We start from the raw sequence: 16,517 nt of genomic DNA, 5'->3' as shown, positions 1-16,517 counted from the left end.
ATAAGGAGGAGGGCAGTCTTACTACCCACGTGGCCGGTTCTGAATTTGCCCAGACTAAAGATGGCGCGGCACCAACGACTGGAAACCGCGTGCGCAGTTTCCAGCGTGCCTCGAAGAAAGATGGCAGAACAGAAAGCCGCACGCCCAATGCGCATGCTCTTTCCCCGCTGCCCACAGCAAAGATGGCGGCGGCGAAGCGCCTCTGCGGCACTGCGCATGCCCAGTTCCCGACGCCGGCGTGCGTGTGGCCCGGATGCGGGCGTGCTCCGCGGAACAGCGGCCCCTGCTTTATGATCTCGGTGCAACCCGGAGACGGTCTTTTGGGCGGCGGATCGCGAGTGGAGAAGGTGAGGGAGCGGAGGCCTGCCCGCAGGCCGGGGACAGGGAGAGGGAAGGGAGGCCTGGGGGTGGTGGTAACCCGGGGGAGGGAGGAGGGGGACTACAGAGGAGGGTGCAAGTAGAGAAGATGTGCCCGCAGCCTGGCACAGGCCGAGAAACGTGGAGCCCCCGAGTGGCACTTCCAGGGTCCCAGCTGTTGGCAGTGGAGCCGCGCCTGGGCTGAGGGTGGCATCAGATGGGGGTCAAACCCCACTCCTGGGCTGAGTAACATTGGGTGGGGGTCAAACCCCACTCCTGGGTAACATTGGGCGGGTCAAACGCCACTCCTGGGCTGAGGGTAACATTGTGGGTCAAACCCCACTTCTGGGCTGAGGGTAACATTGTGGGTCAAACCCCACTCCTGGGCTGAGGGTAACATTGCGGGTCAAACCCCACTCCTGGGCTGAGGGTAACATTGGGGGGTCAAACCCCACTCCTGGGCTGAGGGTAACATTGTGGGTCAAACCCCACTCCTGGGCTGAGGGTAACATTGCGGGTCAAACCCCACTCCTGGGCTGAGGGTAACATTGCGGGTCAAACCCCACTCCTGGGCTGAGGGTAACATTGCGGGTCAAACCCCACTCCTGGGCTGAGGGTAACATTGCGGGTCAAACCCCACTCCTGGGCTGAGGGTAACATTGCTGGTCAAACCCCACTCCTGGGCTGAGGGTAACATTGTGGGTCAAACCCCACTCCTGGGCTGAGGGTAACATTGCGGGTCAAACCCCACTCCTGGGCTGAGGGTAACATTGCGGGTCAAACCCCACTCCTGGGCTGAGGGTAACATTGTGGATCAAACCCCACTCCTGGGCTGAGGGTAACATTGTGGGTCAAACCCCACTCCTGGGCTGAGGGTAACATTGTGGATCAAACCCCACTCCTGGGCTGAGGGTAACATTGTGAGGTCAAACCCCACTCCTGGGCTGAGGGTAACATTGTGGGTCAAACCCCACTCCTGGGCTGAGGGTAACATTGTGGGTCAAACCCCACTTCTGGGCTGAAGTGGCCGCAGCGGCTTGTAGGGGTCCACGCCCGCTCCTCGACTGGGCTGAGGTGGGATCCACTATCGTAGCTTTTGACCTTTGGATGAAGTGAATAGAAACCCTTCTCAGCTCAACTGGGTGGGACTGGGAACATAAGAAATAGGAGCAGGAGTATGTTCCCGTTGAGCTGCAGGTACCACGCAAGCCGCTCAACGGTGTTATAATTGGCGGGGTGGGGAGAATGTGCATGCACGGTATTTGGAATAGGCTGTGCACCCAAAAAAATTAGTGGGAACATTGCTTACGGCCCCTCGAGCCTGCTCTGCCATTCAATAAGATTGTGGCTGATCGTCTACTTCAACTCCACATTCCTGCCGGATCCCCACATCCCTTGATTTCCTTACTGTCCAAGAACCTATTGATCTCAGTCTTGAATATACATTTTTTTGTCTTAAAATACTCCTGTGCAGCGCCTTGGGATGTTTTACTACGTTAAAGGCGCTATATAAATACAAGTTGTTATTGTTGAATCATCGTCTTACTTCTTGGGCAGTCCCTCTGAACCGAGGATGACTTGCTGCCACATTAAAAATGAGTTCTCAGGTGACTGATGAGTCCAATGCGGGACCTACAGACTCTGTCACAGGTGGGGCAGACGGTGGTTGAAGGGGCGGGTGGGTGGGGTGCTTGGGTTGACGTGCGCTCCTTGCGCTTGGCTTCCACTTGCTCCCGGCGAAGAGACTCGAGGTGTTCGGCGCCCTCCAGGATGCTTCTCCTCCACTGTGTGTGGTCTTGGGCCAGGGATTCCCAGGTGTCGGTGGGGATGTTACACTTTTTCAAGGAGGTTTTGAGGGTGTCCTTGAAGCGTTTCCTCTGCCCACCTGGGGCTCTCTTGCCGCACCGGAGCTCCGAGTAGAGCGCTTGTTTTGGGAGTCTCGTATCGGGCATGCGGACGATTTAGGCCCGTCCATCGGAGCTGATCGAGCATGGTCAAAGCTTCGATGCTGGGGATGTTGGCCTGAGCAAGAACACTCTTGCGGAGGCAGCATTGGTGGTACCTCTCCAGCGCTTTGAGGTGCCTGCTGTACATGGTCCATGTCTCTGAGGCATACAGGAGGGCGGGTATCACTGCTGCTCTGTAGACCATGAGTTTAGTGCCGGGTTTGAGGTCCCGGTCTTCAAACACTCTCTTCCTCAGGCGACCGAAGGCTGCGCTGGTTGTTGAATATACTCAACGACTCCGCACCCACAGCCCTCTGGGGTAGAGAACTCCAAAGATTCACAACCCTGAGTTAAGAAATTTCTCCTCATCTCAGTCCTAAATGGCCGACCCCTTATCCTGAGAGTATGACCCCATAGGAATGGTCCTATGGCAGAGAGTGGGGAGTTTGGACCAGCGTTGAACCTATCTGCAATTTCACATAAGCATGTAAAAACAATATAAACTAATCCTGGGGCCAGGGAGTGAGACTGTACGGAAGTATATTGCTGTAATATAAACTAATCCTGGGGGCAAGGGTTAAGAAAGGGAAGATTATGATCAAGAATGCGCAGGAGAGTTTTCTATGCTGTGTTGGGTTAGAAGGTTTCGGGGTCTCGAGTCAGTTGGCAGTGGCTGATGTCTTTCTCTCTTTTTGCAGAATGACTGAGTGGGAGAGTGTGCCCGCGGTCGCGGAGACCCCCGAGATCAAGCTGTTTGGCAAATGGAGCACTGACGATGTTCAGATCAACGACATTTCTCTGCAGGTGCGTGGCACTATTTCTCTTCCCCCTTTTGCTGATCGGGTTTGCCCGTGTGCGAGACAGTGGCCCCAGAATTCCTGGGCCTGGCGGCGGGTGGAATTTGGGACGGGACCCGGTTCTTCCGAGTCTGGTGGGATGATGTCCCCTGTCCGAAATCCCATCAGCCCCCCCCGCCTTCCTTGTAGACACGGTGAAGTAGGACTACGCGGTATGCCCATATTTAACGTGCAGATGTAGAGGTGACCTGGTAGCAATTTCCTAATGACAACAGAGGACATGGAGGCACCTCCTTGGCTAAAATGGTCGGCCACCCCCATCAATGCAGGTTTTATGTCCGTGGAGCTCTATAGATAACACCTGGAAGGAAGGAAAACCTGCACCTTTCACAACCTCTGGACGCCCCAAAGCACTTTACAGCCAATGAAGTACTATGGAAGTGTAGTCACTGTTGTAATGTAGGAAACGCAGCAGCCAATTTGAGTGCAGCAAGCTCCCAACAAACAGCAAGTGATAATTGAGGGATAAATACTGGCCAGGACACCGGGGGTACCTCCCCTGTTCTTCTTCGAAATAGAGTCATAGGATCTTTTACGTCCACCTGAGAGAGCAGACGTCTCATTGAAAAGACGGCACCTCTGACAGTGCAGCACTCCCTCGGCTTGGATATTGTGCTCAAGTCTCTGGAGTGGGACTTGAACCCACGACCTTCGGAGGCGAGAGTGCTACCCACTGAGCCACAGCTGACCACTCCTGTTGTTTAAATGACCTTGTCGCTGGGATTTGGGGCCAGGTTAATGGCGGGGCAGACTGGTTGGAGTTACTGCCCCACCACCCACTCGGCAGCTGAATTGGGCTGGAGAAATATCGGGGCCTGCTGGGGGTGTAGGTTCCACGGGCGCCAGCACCTCGGCCGAGTGTTGATTTCTCACCATACCTCCTTGAAAGGGAGTTCACCCAGTGTCATAGATCATCGAAATTTATGGCACAGAAGGAGGCTAGTCGGCCCATCGTGTTTCTGCCGACTGAAAAAGAGCTATCCGGCCTAATCCCACTTTCCAGCTCTTGGTCTGTATCCTTGTAGGTTGCGGCACTTCAAGTGCATATCCAAGTGCTTTTTAAATGTGATGAGGGTCTCTGCCTCTACCACCCTTTCAGGCAGTGAGTTCCAGACCCCCACCACCCTCTGGGGGAACAAAGTTCTCTTCAACTCCCCTGTAAACCTTCTACCAATTACTTTAAATGTCTGTTAATCTTTCTACCAATTACTTTAAATCTATGCCCCCTAGTTATTGACACCTCTGCTAAGGGAAATATTCACTCTATCTAGGCCCCTCATCATTTTATGCACCTCAATTAAATCTCCCCTCCGCCGCCTCTGTTCCAAAGAAAACAACCCCAGCCTATTCAACCTTTCCTCATAGCTGAAGTTCTCCAGTCCTGGCAACATCCTCATAAATCTCCTCTGTACCCTCTCCATTGCAATCACATCTTTCCTGTAATGTGGCAACCAGATCTGTATGCAGCTGTGACCTAACTAGTGTTTTATACCTGTCCTGCTACCTTCAGGGATCTGTGGGCATGCACTCCAAGGTCCCCCTGTTCCTCTACACTTCTCCGTATCCTACCGTTTATTGTGTATTCCCTTGCCTTGTTAGCCCTCCCAAAATGCATCACTTCTCCAGATTGAATTCCATTTGCCACCTTTCTGCCCACCTGACCAGTCCATTGATATCTTCCTGCAGTCTTGTGGCCAAAAATGCCTTCCCTCAGCCAGCACCACCAATAATAGATTCACTGGTCATTTGCTGTTTGTGGGACTTTGCTGTGTATAAAATAGGCTGTTGTGTTTGCGTACCTAATAACAGGGCCTGCCCTGTTGAAAGTAAAGTTGCTTCATGTCTTGGTACCTGGCTGTGTGTGGTGAGTTCTTCTGCCGCTGAGTGAGATCCCAGTCTGCAGTGATGGTGAATGCTGACCCCTAGTGGCTGCCTCTTGCAGCCCAGTCCTCAGGCTGCTTACAGTAAAACATGACCACCTCAGGCACTGGAGGTGAGTGTTGCCTCCAAGTGTGCCGGATGGAGTGGGGCAGAAGTCACGGGTAGGCCAGACTGGGACATTAATGAGCCAGTTGGGCTTTTACGATAATCCGCCTATTTATTTATTTTCCATTGGTCACTTTTCTTTCCAAATGATCTTGATCCGATGGGATTTGAATTTGCAGCCAATAGGTTTCTAGTCCACTGTGATGACCACGACACTACCCTGCCCTGTTCTGGTGTTTGTTTTTGATACATTATCGGTAGACAACAGAACCATGGCAAGTTTGCAAGCAACAGGAACCCAGGTTAAATTTTTGTACCAGTGGCAGTATTTGCCACAAGGGGAAAAGTGCATCTCTAGGTGGGCCCTCACCCCCTTCAGAGTCCACTGTATCCCCTTGCATACTTTATAGCAGTGCTGCCGGAGGTGGGGCTGCTGTTGCGGTTCTCGCTGTCTCTGGCGCGCTCTCCTCTCTCTCTCGCGCTGTCTGTGTGACTCTCGCGCTGTCTGTGTGACTCTCGCGCTGTCTGTGTGACTCTCGCGCTGTCTGTGTGACTCTCGCGCTGTCTGTGTGACTCTCGCGCTGTCTGTGTGACTCTCGCGCTGTCTGTGTGACTCTCGCGCTGTCTGTGTGACTCTCGCGCTGTCTGTGTGACTCTCGCGCTGTCTGTGTGACTCTCGCGCTGTCTGTGTGACTCTCGCGCTGTCTGTGTGACTCTCGCGCTGTCTGTGTGACTCTCGCGCTGTCTGTGTGACTCTCGCGCTGTCTGTGTGACTCTCGCGCTGTCTGTGTGACTCTCGCGCTGTCTGTGTGACTCTCGCGCTGTGTGTGACTCTCGCGCTGTGTGTGACTCTCGCGCTGTGTGTGACTCTCGCGCTGTGTGTGACTCTCGCGCTGTGTGTGACTCTCGCGCTGTGTGTGACTCTCGCGCTGTGTGTGACTCTCGCGCTGTGTGTGACTCTCGCGCTGTGTGTGACTCTCGCGCTGTGTGTGACTCTCGCGCTGTGTGTGACTCTCGCGCTGTGTGTGACTCTCGCGCTGTGTGTGACTCTCGCGCTGTGTGTGACTCTCGCGCGCTGTGTGTGACTCTCGCGCGCTGTCTGTGTGACTCTCGCGCGCTGTCTGTGTGGCTCTCGCGCGCTGTCTGTGTGGCTCTCGCGCGCTGTCTGTGTGGCTCTCGCGCGCTGTCTGTGTGGCTCTCGCGCGCTGTCTGTGTGGCTCTCGCGCGCTGTCTGTGTGGCTCTCGCGCTCTGTCTGTGTGGCTCTCGCGCTCTGTCTGTGTGGCTCTCGCGCTCTGTCTGTGTGGCTCTCGCGCTCTGTCTGTCTGGCTCTCGCGCTCTGTCTGTCTGGCTCTCGCGCTCTGTCTGTCTGGCTCTCGCGCTCTGTCTGTCTGGCTCTCGCGCTCTGTCTGTCTGGCTCTCGCGCTCTGTCTGTCTGGCTCTCGCGCTCTGTCTGTCTGGCTCTCGCGCTCTGTCTGTCTGGCTCTCGCGCTCTGTCTGTCTGGCTCTCGCGCTCTGTCTGTCTGGCTCTCGCGCTCTGTCTGTCTGGCTCTCGCGCTCTGTCTGTCTGGCTCTCGCGCTCTGTCTGTCTGGCTCTCGCGCTCTGTCTGTCTGGCTCTCGCGCTCTGTCTGTCTGGCTCTCGCGCTCTGTCTGTCTGGCTCTCGCGCTCTGTCTGTCTGGCTCTCGCGCTCTGTCTGTCTGGCTCTCGCGCTCTGTCTGTCTGGCTCTCGCGCTCTGTCTGTCTGGCTCTCGCGCTCTGTCTGTCTGGCTCTCGCGCTCTGTCTGTCTGGCTCTCGCGCTCTGTCTGTCTGGCTCTCGCGCTCTGTCTGTCTGGCTCTCGCGCTCTGTCTGTCTGGCTCTCGCGCTCTGTCTGTCTGGCTCTCGCGCTCTGTCTGTCTGGCTCTCGCGCTCTGTCTGTCTGGCTCTCGCGCTCTGTCTATCTCTCGCGCTCTGTCTCTGTCTGGCTCTCTGTCGCTCTCTCTCTCTGTCTGGCTCTCTGTCGCTCTCTCTCTCTGTCTGGCTCTCTGTCGCTCTCTCTCTCTGTCTGGCTCTCTGTCGCTCTCTCTCTCTGTCTGGCTCTCTGTCGCTCTCTCTCTCTGTCTGGCTCTCTGTCGCTCTCTCTCTCTGTCTGGCTCTCTGTCGCTCTCTCTCTCTGTCTGGCTCTCTGTCGCTCTCTCTCTCTGTCGCTCTCTCTCTCTGTCTGGCTCTCTGTCGCTCTCTCTCTCTGTCTGGCTCTCTGTCGCTCTCTCTCTCTGTCGCTCTCTCTGTCTGGCTCTCTGTCGCTCTCTCTGTCTGGCTCTCTGTCGCTCTCTCTCTGTCTGGCTCTCTGTCGCTCTCTCTCTCTGTCGCTCTCTCTGTCTGGCTCTCTGTCGCTCTCTCTCTGTCTGGCTCTCTGTCGCTCTCTCTCTCTGTCTGGCTCTCTGTCGCTCTCTCTCTCTGTCTGGCTCTCTGTCGCTCTCTCTCTGTCTGGCTCTCTGTCGCTCTCTCTCTGTCTGGCTCTCTGTCGCTCTCTCTCTGTCTGGCTCTCTGTCGCTCTCTCTCTCTGTCTGGCTCTCTGTCGCTCTCTCTCTCTGTCTGGCTCTCTGTCGCTCTCTCTCTCTGTCTGGCTCTCTGTCGCTCTCTCTCTCTGTCTGGCTCTCTGTCGCTCTCTCTCTCTGTCTGGCTCTCTGTCGCTCTCTCTCTGTCTGGCTCTCTGTCGCTCTCTCTCTCTGTCTGGCTCTCTGTCGCTCTCTCTCTCTGTCTGGCTCTCTGTCGCTCTCTCTCTCTGTCTGGCTCTCTGTCGCTCTCTCTCTCTGTCTGGCTCTCTGTCGCTCTCTCTCTCTGTCGCTCTCTCTCTCTGTCTGGCTCTCTGTCGCTCTCTCTCTCTGTCTGGCTCTCTGTCGCTCTCTCTCTCTGTCTGGCTCTCTGTCGCTCTCTCTCTCTGTCTGGCTCTCTGTCGCTCTCTCTGTCGCTCTCTCTCTCTGTCGCTCTCTCTCTCTGTCGCTCTCTCTCTCTGTCGCTCTCTCTCTCTGTCGCTCTCTCTCTCTGTCGCTCTCTCTCTCTGTCGCTCTCTCTCTCTGTCGCTCTCTCTCTCTGTCGCTCTCTCTCTCTGTCGCTCTCTCTCTCTGTCGCTCTCTCTCTCTGTCGCTCTCTCTCTCTGTCGCTCTCTCTCTCTGTCGCTCTCTCTCTCTGTCGCTCTCTCTCTCTGTCGCTCTCTCTCTCTGTCGCTCTCTCTCTCTGTCGCTCTCTCTCTCTGTCTGGCTCTCTGTCGCTCTCTCTCTCTGTCTGGCTCTCTGTCGCTCTCTCTCTCTGTCGCTCTCTCTGTCTGGCTCTCTGTCGCTCTCTCTCTCTGTCGCTCGCTCTCTCTGTCGCTCGCTCTCTCTGTCTGGCTCTCTGTCGCTCTCTCTCTCTGTCTGGCTCTCTGTCGCTCTGGCTCTCTGTCGCTCTCTCTCTCTGTCTGGCTCTCTGTCGCTCTCTCTCTCTGTCTGGCCCTCTGTCGCTCTCTCTCTCTGTCTGGCTTTCTGTCGCTCTCTCTCTCTGTCGCTCTCTCTCTCTGTCTGGCTCTCTGTCGCTCTCTCGCTCTGTCTGGCTCTCTGTCGCTCTCTCTCTCTGTCTGGCTCTCTGTCGCTCTCTCTCTGTCTGGCTCTCTGTCGCTCTCTCTCTCTGTCTGGCTCTCTCTCTGTCTGGCTCTCTGTCGCTCTCTCTCTGTCTGGCTCTCTGTCGCTCTCTCTCTCTGTCTGGCTCTCTGTCGCTCTCTCTCTCTGTCTGGCTCTCTCGCTCTCTCTCTGTCTGGCTCTCTGTCGCTCTCTCTCTCTGTCTGGCTCTCTGTCGCTCTCTCTCTCTGTCGCTCTCTCTCTGTCTGGCTCTCTGTCGCTCTCTCTCTCTGTCTGGCTCTCTGTCGCTCTCTCTCTCTGTCTGGCTCTGTCGCTCTCTCTCTCTGTCTGGCTCTCTGTCGCTCTCTCTCTCTGGCTCTCTGTCGCTCTCTCTCTCTCTGTCGCTCTCGCTCTCTGTCGCTCTCTCTCTCTGTCTGGCTCTCTGTCGCTCTCTCTCTCTGTGTGGCTCTCTGTCGCTCTCTCTCTCTGGCTCTCTGTCGCTCTCTCTCTCTGTCTGGCTCTCTGTCGCTCTCTCTCTCTGTCGCTCTCTCTCTCTGTCTGGCTCTCTGTCGCTCTCTCTCTCTGTCTGGCTCTCTGTCGCTCTCTCTGTCGCTCTCTCTCTCTGTCTGGCTCTCTGTCGCTCTGGCTCTCTGTCGCTCTCTCTCTCTGTCTGGCTCTCTGTCGCTCTCTCTCTCTGTCTGGCTCTCTGTCGCTCTCTCTCTCTGTCGCTCTCTCTCTCTGTCTGGCTCTCTGTCGCTCTCTCTCTCTGTCTGGCTCTCTGTCGCTCTCTCTCTCTGTCTGGCTCTCTGTCGCTCTCTCTCTCTGTCGCTCTCTCTCTCTGTCTGGCTCTCTGTCGCTCTCTGAGTGTGATCCTGCTGGGTAATTCGCTGCATTGTGCATTAAACCTTTCACGTCAGTGCTGGCGTTGGTATCTCTGGGTATAGTGCCTGGGCAGGTTTGTTGGTGAGCCACGGAGGGACTGCCTCCCATTCATAGAATCATAATGATTCAGCACAGAAGGAGGCCATTTGGCCCGTCATGCCTGTGCCGGCTCTTTAGTAGAGCTATCCAATTTGTCTCCCTCTTTACCCAATAGCCTTGCCAATTTTTCAGCGTCAAGTATTTATCCAATTCCCTTTTGAAAGTTACTGTTGAATCTGCTTCCACTGCCCTTTCAGGCAGCGCGTTCCAGATCATAACTTGCTGTGTAAAAGTTTCTCATCGTCTCCCTTCTGGCTCGTTTGCCAATTACCTTCAGTCGAGTGCAGCGGTTGTTGACTCCCTCTTTTCTTTCTTTCTTTCTCTCCCCCCAGGATTACATCGCTGTCAAGGAGAAATATGCCAAGTACCTCCCGCACAGCTCTGGGCGCTATGCTGCGAAACGCTTCCGCAAGGCCCAGTGTCCCATCGTGGAGCGTCTGACCAACTCCATGATGATGCACGGCCGCAACAACGGCAAGAAGCTGATGACCGTGCGTATCGTGAAGCACGCCTTTGAAATCATCCACCTACTGACCGGCGAGGTGAGCGGCTTCAGGTGGAGAGGGACGGGGCGACAAGGGGCTGGGCAGGGCAGAATTACACTCCCCTTGTCTTCCAGGAGAAAGATGATATTCCCTTGCAGGACTCTTATGAATGTGCACAGGAACCCTCATTTAAGCGCCGTCAATTTTCTTATCCAGCTCGCGGTGGACCGGGTAATTCAGCACAGCCAAGAGCTCAAAATCCACCGTAGCCGTCAGTGTCTCGGCTGTGTTAGTTGCCAAACGGCTGGTCGGTACAAACCAGCTTAAACTTGCTGCTTTTTAATGGGTATTCTGCCTGCCTATATAGTATGGCCAGTAGATGGCCACCAACTATAACAACCTTAACCTGTTACAGCACAAAATCAGGCCATTGGACCCAACAGGTCCATGTCTGTGTCAGCCATGGCTCAGTTGATAGCACCCCCTCCTCTGAGTCAGAAAGTTGTGGGATCAAGTCCCACGGTGGCATAGTGGTTAGCACTGTTGCCTCACAGCGCCAGGGACCCGGGTTCGAATCCGGCCTCGGGTGACTGTGTGTGTGGAGTTTGCACATTCTCCCCGTGTTTGCGTGGGTTTCCTCCGGGTGCTCCGGTTTCCTCCCACAGTCCAAAGATGTGCAGGTTAGGTTGATTGGCTATGATAAATTGACCCTTCGTGTTAGGGGGATTAAATACGTGGGGTTACGGGGATAGGGTGGGATATGTGTCAGTGCAGGCTCGATGGGCCGAAATGGCCTCTATCTGCACTGTGGGGTTTCTGTGATTTCTGTGATGTGTTGGTGTAGGGGTTACGGGGATCGGGTGGGATATGTGTCGGTGCAGGCTCGATGGGCCGAAATGGACTCTGTCTGCACTGTGGGGTTTCTGTGATTTCCAGAGACTTGAGCACAAAAACCTAGGCTGGCAACCCAGAACAGTACTGAGGGAGTGCTACACTGTGGAGGCGTTGTCTTTCAGAGGAGACGTTAAACCGAGGCTGTGTCTGCTCTCTCGGGTGAACGTAAAAGATCCAACGGGCGCTATTTCGAAGAAGAGCAGGGGAGTTATCCCTGATGTCCTGGCCAATATTTATCCCTCAGTCAACATTGCTAAAAACAGATGCTTATCACATTGCTGTTTGTGGGAGTCTGCTGTGCACAAATTGGCTGAAAGACGCTTTGGGAAGTCCTGAGGTTGTGAAAGGTGCTGTATAAATGCAAATCTTTTATGCTCCACACGAGCCTCCTCCCACCCTACTTCATCTCACCCTATCAGCATATCCTTATAATCCTTCCTCCCCCGTGTGTTTATCTAGCTTCCCTTAAATACCTCTATGCTGTTTGCCACATTCTAACCACTTTCTGGGTAAAGAAGTTTCTTCTGAATTCCCCATTGGATTTATTAGTGACTATCCTGTATTTATGGCCCTGAGTTTTGGATTGCCCCACAAATGGAAACAACATCTCTATGTCTCTCCTATCGAACCTCTGATCAGGTCATCTCCTCGGCTTCATTTTTTTCTCTCTAGAGAAAAGAGCCCCAAGAAAATGGGCCTGGAGTTTGGGTAGGTGGAAAGAATGGGCCTGTTGGCTTTCTCGCTTATTCTCTGGATGTGAGCAGTGCTGGCAGGATCGATCCGTCGCCCGTCCCTCGTGATCCTGGGAAGTGGCGGTGGGCTGCTGCCATGCTTTGTGGATGACTGATTTTTACAATTGAATGGTTTGCTGAGCCACTTCGGAGGCCATTAAGCCTTAGCAGAGTGGGAGCAGTGGGGGTTGATGAGTCGCTTCCCCGGAGGACATCAACTGCAATCTAGTTACTTCCGTGGTCATTCCTCCCCCCCCACCCCCGTTTTATTCAAATCGGTTTCACAACTTGCTGTGGCGGGACTTGAATTTTGGGTTGTTAGTTCAGTATTATAACCACAAATCCAGCTTGCCCCCCCCCGCGCCGTGTGTGTCTTGGGCATGGAATGTGGTCGGTTCTGAACTATGATGGGTGGACGATCGAACGGGTCGAGGCTGGGCTGTTACGCTGGTGAGCTCCCTGTGTTAACCCCGTCCTTGTGCTTTTCAGAACCCACTGCAGGTGCTGGTGAACGCCATCATCAACAGCGGTCCCCGTGAAGACTCCACCCGTATTGGCCGAGCCGGCACCGTCAGGAGGCAGGCCGTTGATGTGTCCCCACTGCGGCGCGTTAACCAGGTACGGCGGGTGGACTGCCATTGGGTGGGGGGGTGCTTCGTCCGAGCAGTGCTTGTCGCTGTTTTTTTGTGCGCGAGTGAATTTGGGGGGTGGGGTGGGGTGGCCACAGTTGGTTGTTTAGTGCAGAGAAAATCATGTCTGCATGAAGTGATGGGAGCTTTCAGGTTTGTTGGAAGTATTGCACCCCCGTCAGAGGTGCTCATTGCTCCCTCTCTTGGCTGCACTCTGTACTGCAACAGCTGCAGTGTTTTGGGAGGTGCTTTCACTGTCGATCTGTGAAACCCATTCGCGTAAAGACCCCCTCCTTTCCCCCCCCCCCCCCCCCTTTTTTGGGTAAGACTGGTGTGCTAATTATGCTGTCTGTCAGCGCTATGCAGCAAATTAGTTATTTAACATCTTGCCATTAATCCCCCAGACCACTTGCATTACCAAGTGTGTCCATTAATCAGGAGGAGGCCATTCAGCCCATTGCACCCGTTTTCCCCCATTCAATTCGATCTTCACTCCATTTACACACCTTGGTTCTGTAACCCTTAATAGCTTTGCCCAACAAAAATCTATCCATCTCCATTTTGAAATTTTCCTGGGCGCAGGAACTGAGCACGCAATCCAGCCCGATGCCTCCGTATTGCACCGAGGGAGCGCTGCGTTGTTGGAGGTGCCGTCTTTTGGAGCGGACCTGTTACACAGAAGCCCCCAGCTGCTTGTTCAGGTTAGAGGTGAAAGGTCACGCCGCACTGTTGGGAAGACGGTTGTGGCAGTTCTCCCGGTGTCTTGGCTCGTCGTAACCACCGTCACCACAGCAGATTAACCGGTCATTTGCCTTACTTCATGGGACCTTGCCGTGAGAAAATTGACCATGAAACGTTTTGGGACGTCCTGGGGGGGGGGGGTGGGGGTGAAAGGTGCTATATAAATGCAAGTCGTCGTTCTTCTTTTCTGGGCCGTCCTGAGAATGCAAGATGTAATGTCAATGCGAGTTTGTTCGTTGTTAACAACGCTGTAGATATCGGCTCCTGGACTGGAACAGGAGCTAGTGACTTGTGGGGATTGCAGCCCTGAAATGGGAACAGAAAGGGACCATGTCGGGATGGAAGTGCTCACGAACACCATCTGTTGCCCAAATGATTTTTTTCCTTTTGTTACGTGTGTCTGCAGGCGATCTGGTTGCTATGCACCGGGGCTAGAGAGGCTGCATTCAGGAACATTAAAACCATCGCAGAATGCCTGGCTGATGAGCTCATCAATGCTGCTAAGGTACGTCACCGTGGCTGGGAGGAACAGTGTCTGATGACTGTATTTTTTTTTTTTTTTAAGTCCCTTTTTTTTAAATGGGCGTGCTAGAGGCTTGGGCTGTGTCACCTTCTGCAGTGCAAGAAGGATAAAAAACCTATTGTAAACAAGGGAGTGCCTGCATCTGAAGGAGAAAGTGTTTGTTGTCCCAATGAAGGGTCCCACCTAAATCGTTAACTTCACTCTCTCAAATGAGTTGCTGTGTCATTCTGAGTTTCTGTTTGTTTAAAACACACTCTTTGCGTTCCTTAATTATGAAAATTGCAGATCATCGGCTGTGGTGAGCTTTTGTTCTGTTTGCACGTCACACTAAAGATTATTTTATGATAATTGGCAAAAAAAAAGCCAGAGGTTAATTGAGATTTTTTTTTTAACCCAGTAAATAATGGGCCGGATTTTCCAATCGGAGGCTTCCTGCTTGCGGATGCCTCTGATCTGGAAAAATCTACGCGCTTACCTGCTGGCTCCGGAGGTCCCGAGACTTCCGATCCTGTTCTGCGTGCGCAGGGGCGCAGGCGGTTCGCAAACGTTCCTGAGATCACGTGGGCCATGGGGAGCCAATCAAAGAAGGGAATCCCCCTTCACACTTTTGACAGGTCTCTATGTATAGATCTGTCAAAAGTATGAATGGGGATCACATTTAAAAACGCTGTTTAAACATTAAATAATTTTTTAAAATCACGTATTTAAAATTACATAAAATTAAGTGTTTAAAATATTTAATTTATTGAAAAATAATTGTAAACTTCTAATTTTAAAATACTTTAAAAGGTAAATGAGTGGGGGGGAGGGAGGCATTATTTTTTTTAAAATTTTAACTCTCATGCTGGTAAAAGCAGGCACCCGTGGGGGTCGGAATATCCGGCCCAATGAGAAACTGTTTCCAGTGGCAGGAGGGTTGGTAACCAGAGGGCACAGATTTAAGGTGATTGGCTAAAGAACCAGTGGGGGGGGGGGGAGCGGAAATTACGCAGCGAGTTATGATCTGGAATGCGCTGCCTGAAAGGGTGGTGGAAGCAGATTCAATAATAACTTTTATAAGGAAATTGGACTTGTAAAGGAAAAAATCAGCAGGGCTGTTGGTGGGTGGGGGTGGTGAAGAGAGAGTGGGACTAATTGGATAGCTCTTCAAATGATGGGCCGAATGGTCTCCTTCTGTGCTGTATCATTCTAAAGATTGAATTGCTGCAGCTGTATTTCAGAATGCTGTATCGGAGGGTGTAATAAACTCGCTTCGATCTAAACCGAAGCCGAGCCTTTTTTTAGGTTTTCTGGCATGGTCTGGATTCCTTCCTCCTGCCCTTGTTTAGGTGGGAGCGCTCTCGCCTCAAAATGAGGAGTTTGTGGGTCGGGGGCCTTGCGCACATAATCCAGGCTGCCCCCCCCCCCCCCGTACCATGCTGCGTCGCCACAGGTGCCATTCTATGGATGCCTGTTCAGATGGCTGTTAAAGATCCCATGGCACTTCTCAAAGGGAGCAGGGACTCCATCTGGGGCTCTGGCCAACATTCCTCACTCGGCAAACACCATTTATAAATCATAAAATATGCATATGCTCGGGTGTTTTCATACACATCTAAACTTATTGTGCAATTACTGAGCTGCTTTCCTTGTTCGACTGCCCCTCCCAGTTTATCATTTGCCGTGGGTTTCTGAGGCTGTTGTTTGTGTCAATGGGAAGTGGCGCTGAGCCCCGATGCGATGCAATGCCCTCTCTGGACTTGGCCTCCCCTGAAATTACTCCTTTTAATGAGTACGCGTTGTCCCCTTGCTTGCTTGTTGGGAGGAGCTTGGATGAGAGTTTAAAGCAGGAAACTGGAGATCCTTTTTCTTGCAGCCAGATCGATCCTGAATCATATCATAAATGTTTGTGTTGGCCCTCTAAACTGCCCTGGCAACGCCGGGCCCCCCTGCTAGTATATATGTTTGTGTTGGAAGCAGCGTGACCCATGTCAAAAACCACCTCAATACCTTACTCTGAGCATTTGGTGCCCTGTCCTTGTCTCCATTCATCTTCCCCCGCCCCTCCCCCCACCACCTCTTACCCATGCTGGATGTCCACCCTATCTGTTCCCTCCTCTTTGTAAATGCAAGTTCTCGGAGAGTCCTCACAGTCGAGGCTTGTCCATGAGAGAACGGGCGGGTTGGGATGTGGAACTGCAGAGGTGGCGGCAGCAGGTAGACCCAGGCTGTGCTCCGGTGTATAATAATTCTCTCTCGTCTTTCGCAGGGCTCCTCTAACTCTTACGCCATTAAGAAGAAGGATGAGCTGGAGCGTGTGGCCAAGTCCAACCGTTAAGTTTTGTAACATCTGGTATCTGCATTATCTAATAAAAGTGTTTGAAAGATACTTTGTGTCTCTGTGCCCTTCATAACGCAGCAATTCAAAGCAGTAGGGTTGGATGGTCATTGCTTTGGTGCTTTACCGTTAGCTCGATTATCCTTCAACTAATGCCACTGAAACGGATAATCTGGTAATTCACGTTGCTGTTTGTGGGATCTTGCTGTGTGCAAATGGGCTGCCGCATTTCTTACGTTACAACAGTGATGACCCCTCCAAAGCACTTAAGCTTGTTCTTCCTCCTCTTCTATCTCTTCCTCTTTTCTGAAAAATACATTGGGGATGATTTTAACTTTTGCTGACCGTGTGATATCGGCTGTCAATGGAGAGGTGTGTGATGTGTATAATGTTCCTGTCCTTGTGAAACAATGGGGGTGAAATTTGTCTATTCTAGTCGCGCAAAACGAGCTCATGGTGAATTGTCTGATTTTGATTCGGACGTCCTGAGGTCGTGAAA

The 16,517-nt window shown here is 53.0% G+C and overlaps 1 protein-coding gene across 1 annotated transcript; it reads left to right on the top strand.

Annotated features, from left to right (window-relative positions):
- Positions 1-228: 228 nt before the first annotated feature.
- Positions 229-16,069, top strand: rps5 (ribosomal protein S5). The gene is made up of 6 exons (XM_085974852.1): positions 229-347; positions 3,002-3,107; positions 10,031-10,240; positions 12,298-12,426; positions 13,585-13,683; positions 15,950-16,069. Exons 2-6 carry the CDS (start codon positions 3,003-3,005, stop codon positions 16,016-16,018), a joined length of 612 nt encoding a protein of 203 aa, XP_085830978.1. The 5' UTR covers positions 229-347; position 3,002; the 3' UTR covers positions 16,019-16,069.
- The last annotated feature ends 448 nt before the right edge of the window (positions 16,070-16,517 follow it).

The sequence above is a fragment of the Somniosus microcephalus genome, unplaced genomic scaffold (genome assembly GCF_052327205.1).
Source record: "Somniosus microcephalus isolate GS21.2 unplaced genomic scaffold, FLI_Smic_1.0 unresolved_chr1, whole genome shotgun sequence".
In the NCBI taxonomy this organism is placed as follows: Eukaryota; Metazoa; Chordata; class Chondrichthyes; order Squaliformes; family Somniosidae; genus Somniosus; species Somniosus microcephalus.
Note: the sequence above shows the minus strand (reverse complement) of the source record. Positions and strands in the feature narration are given on the sequence as shown.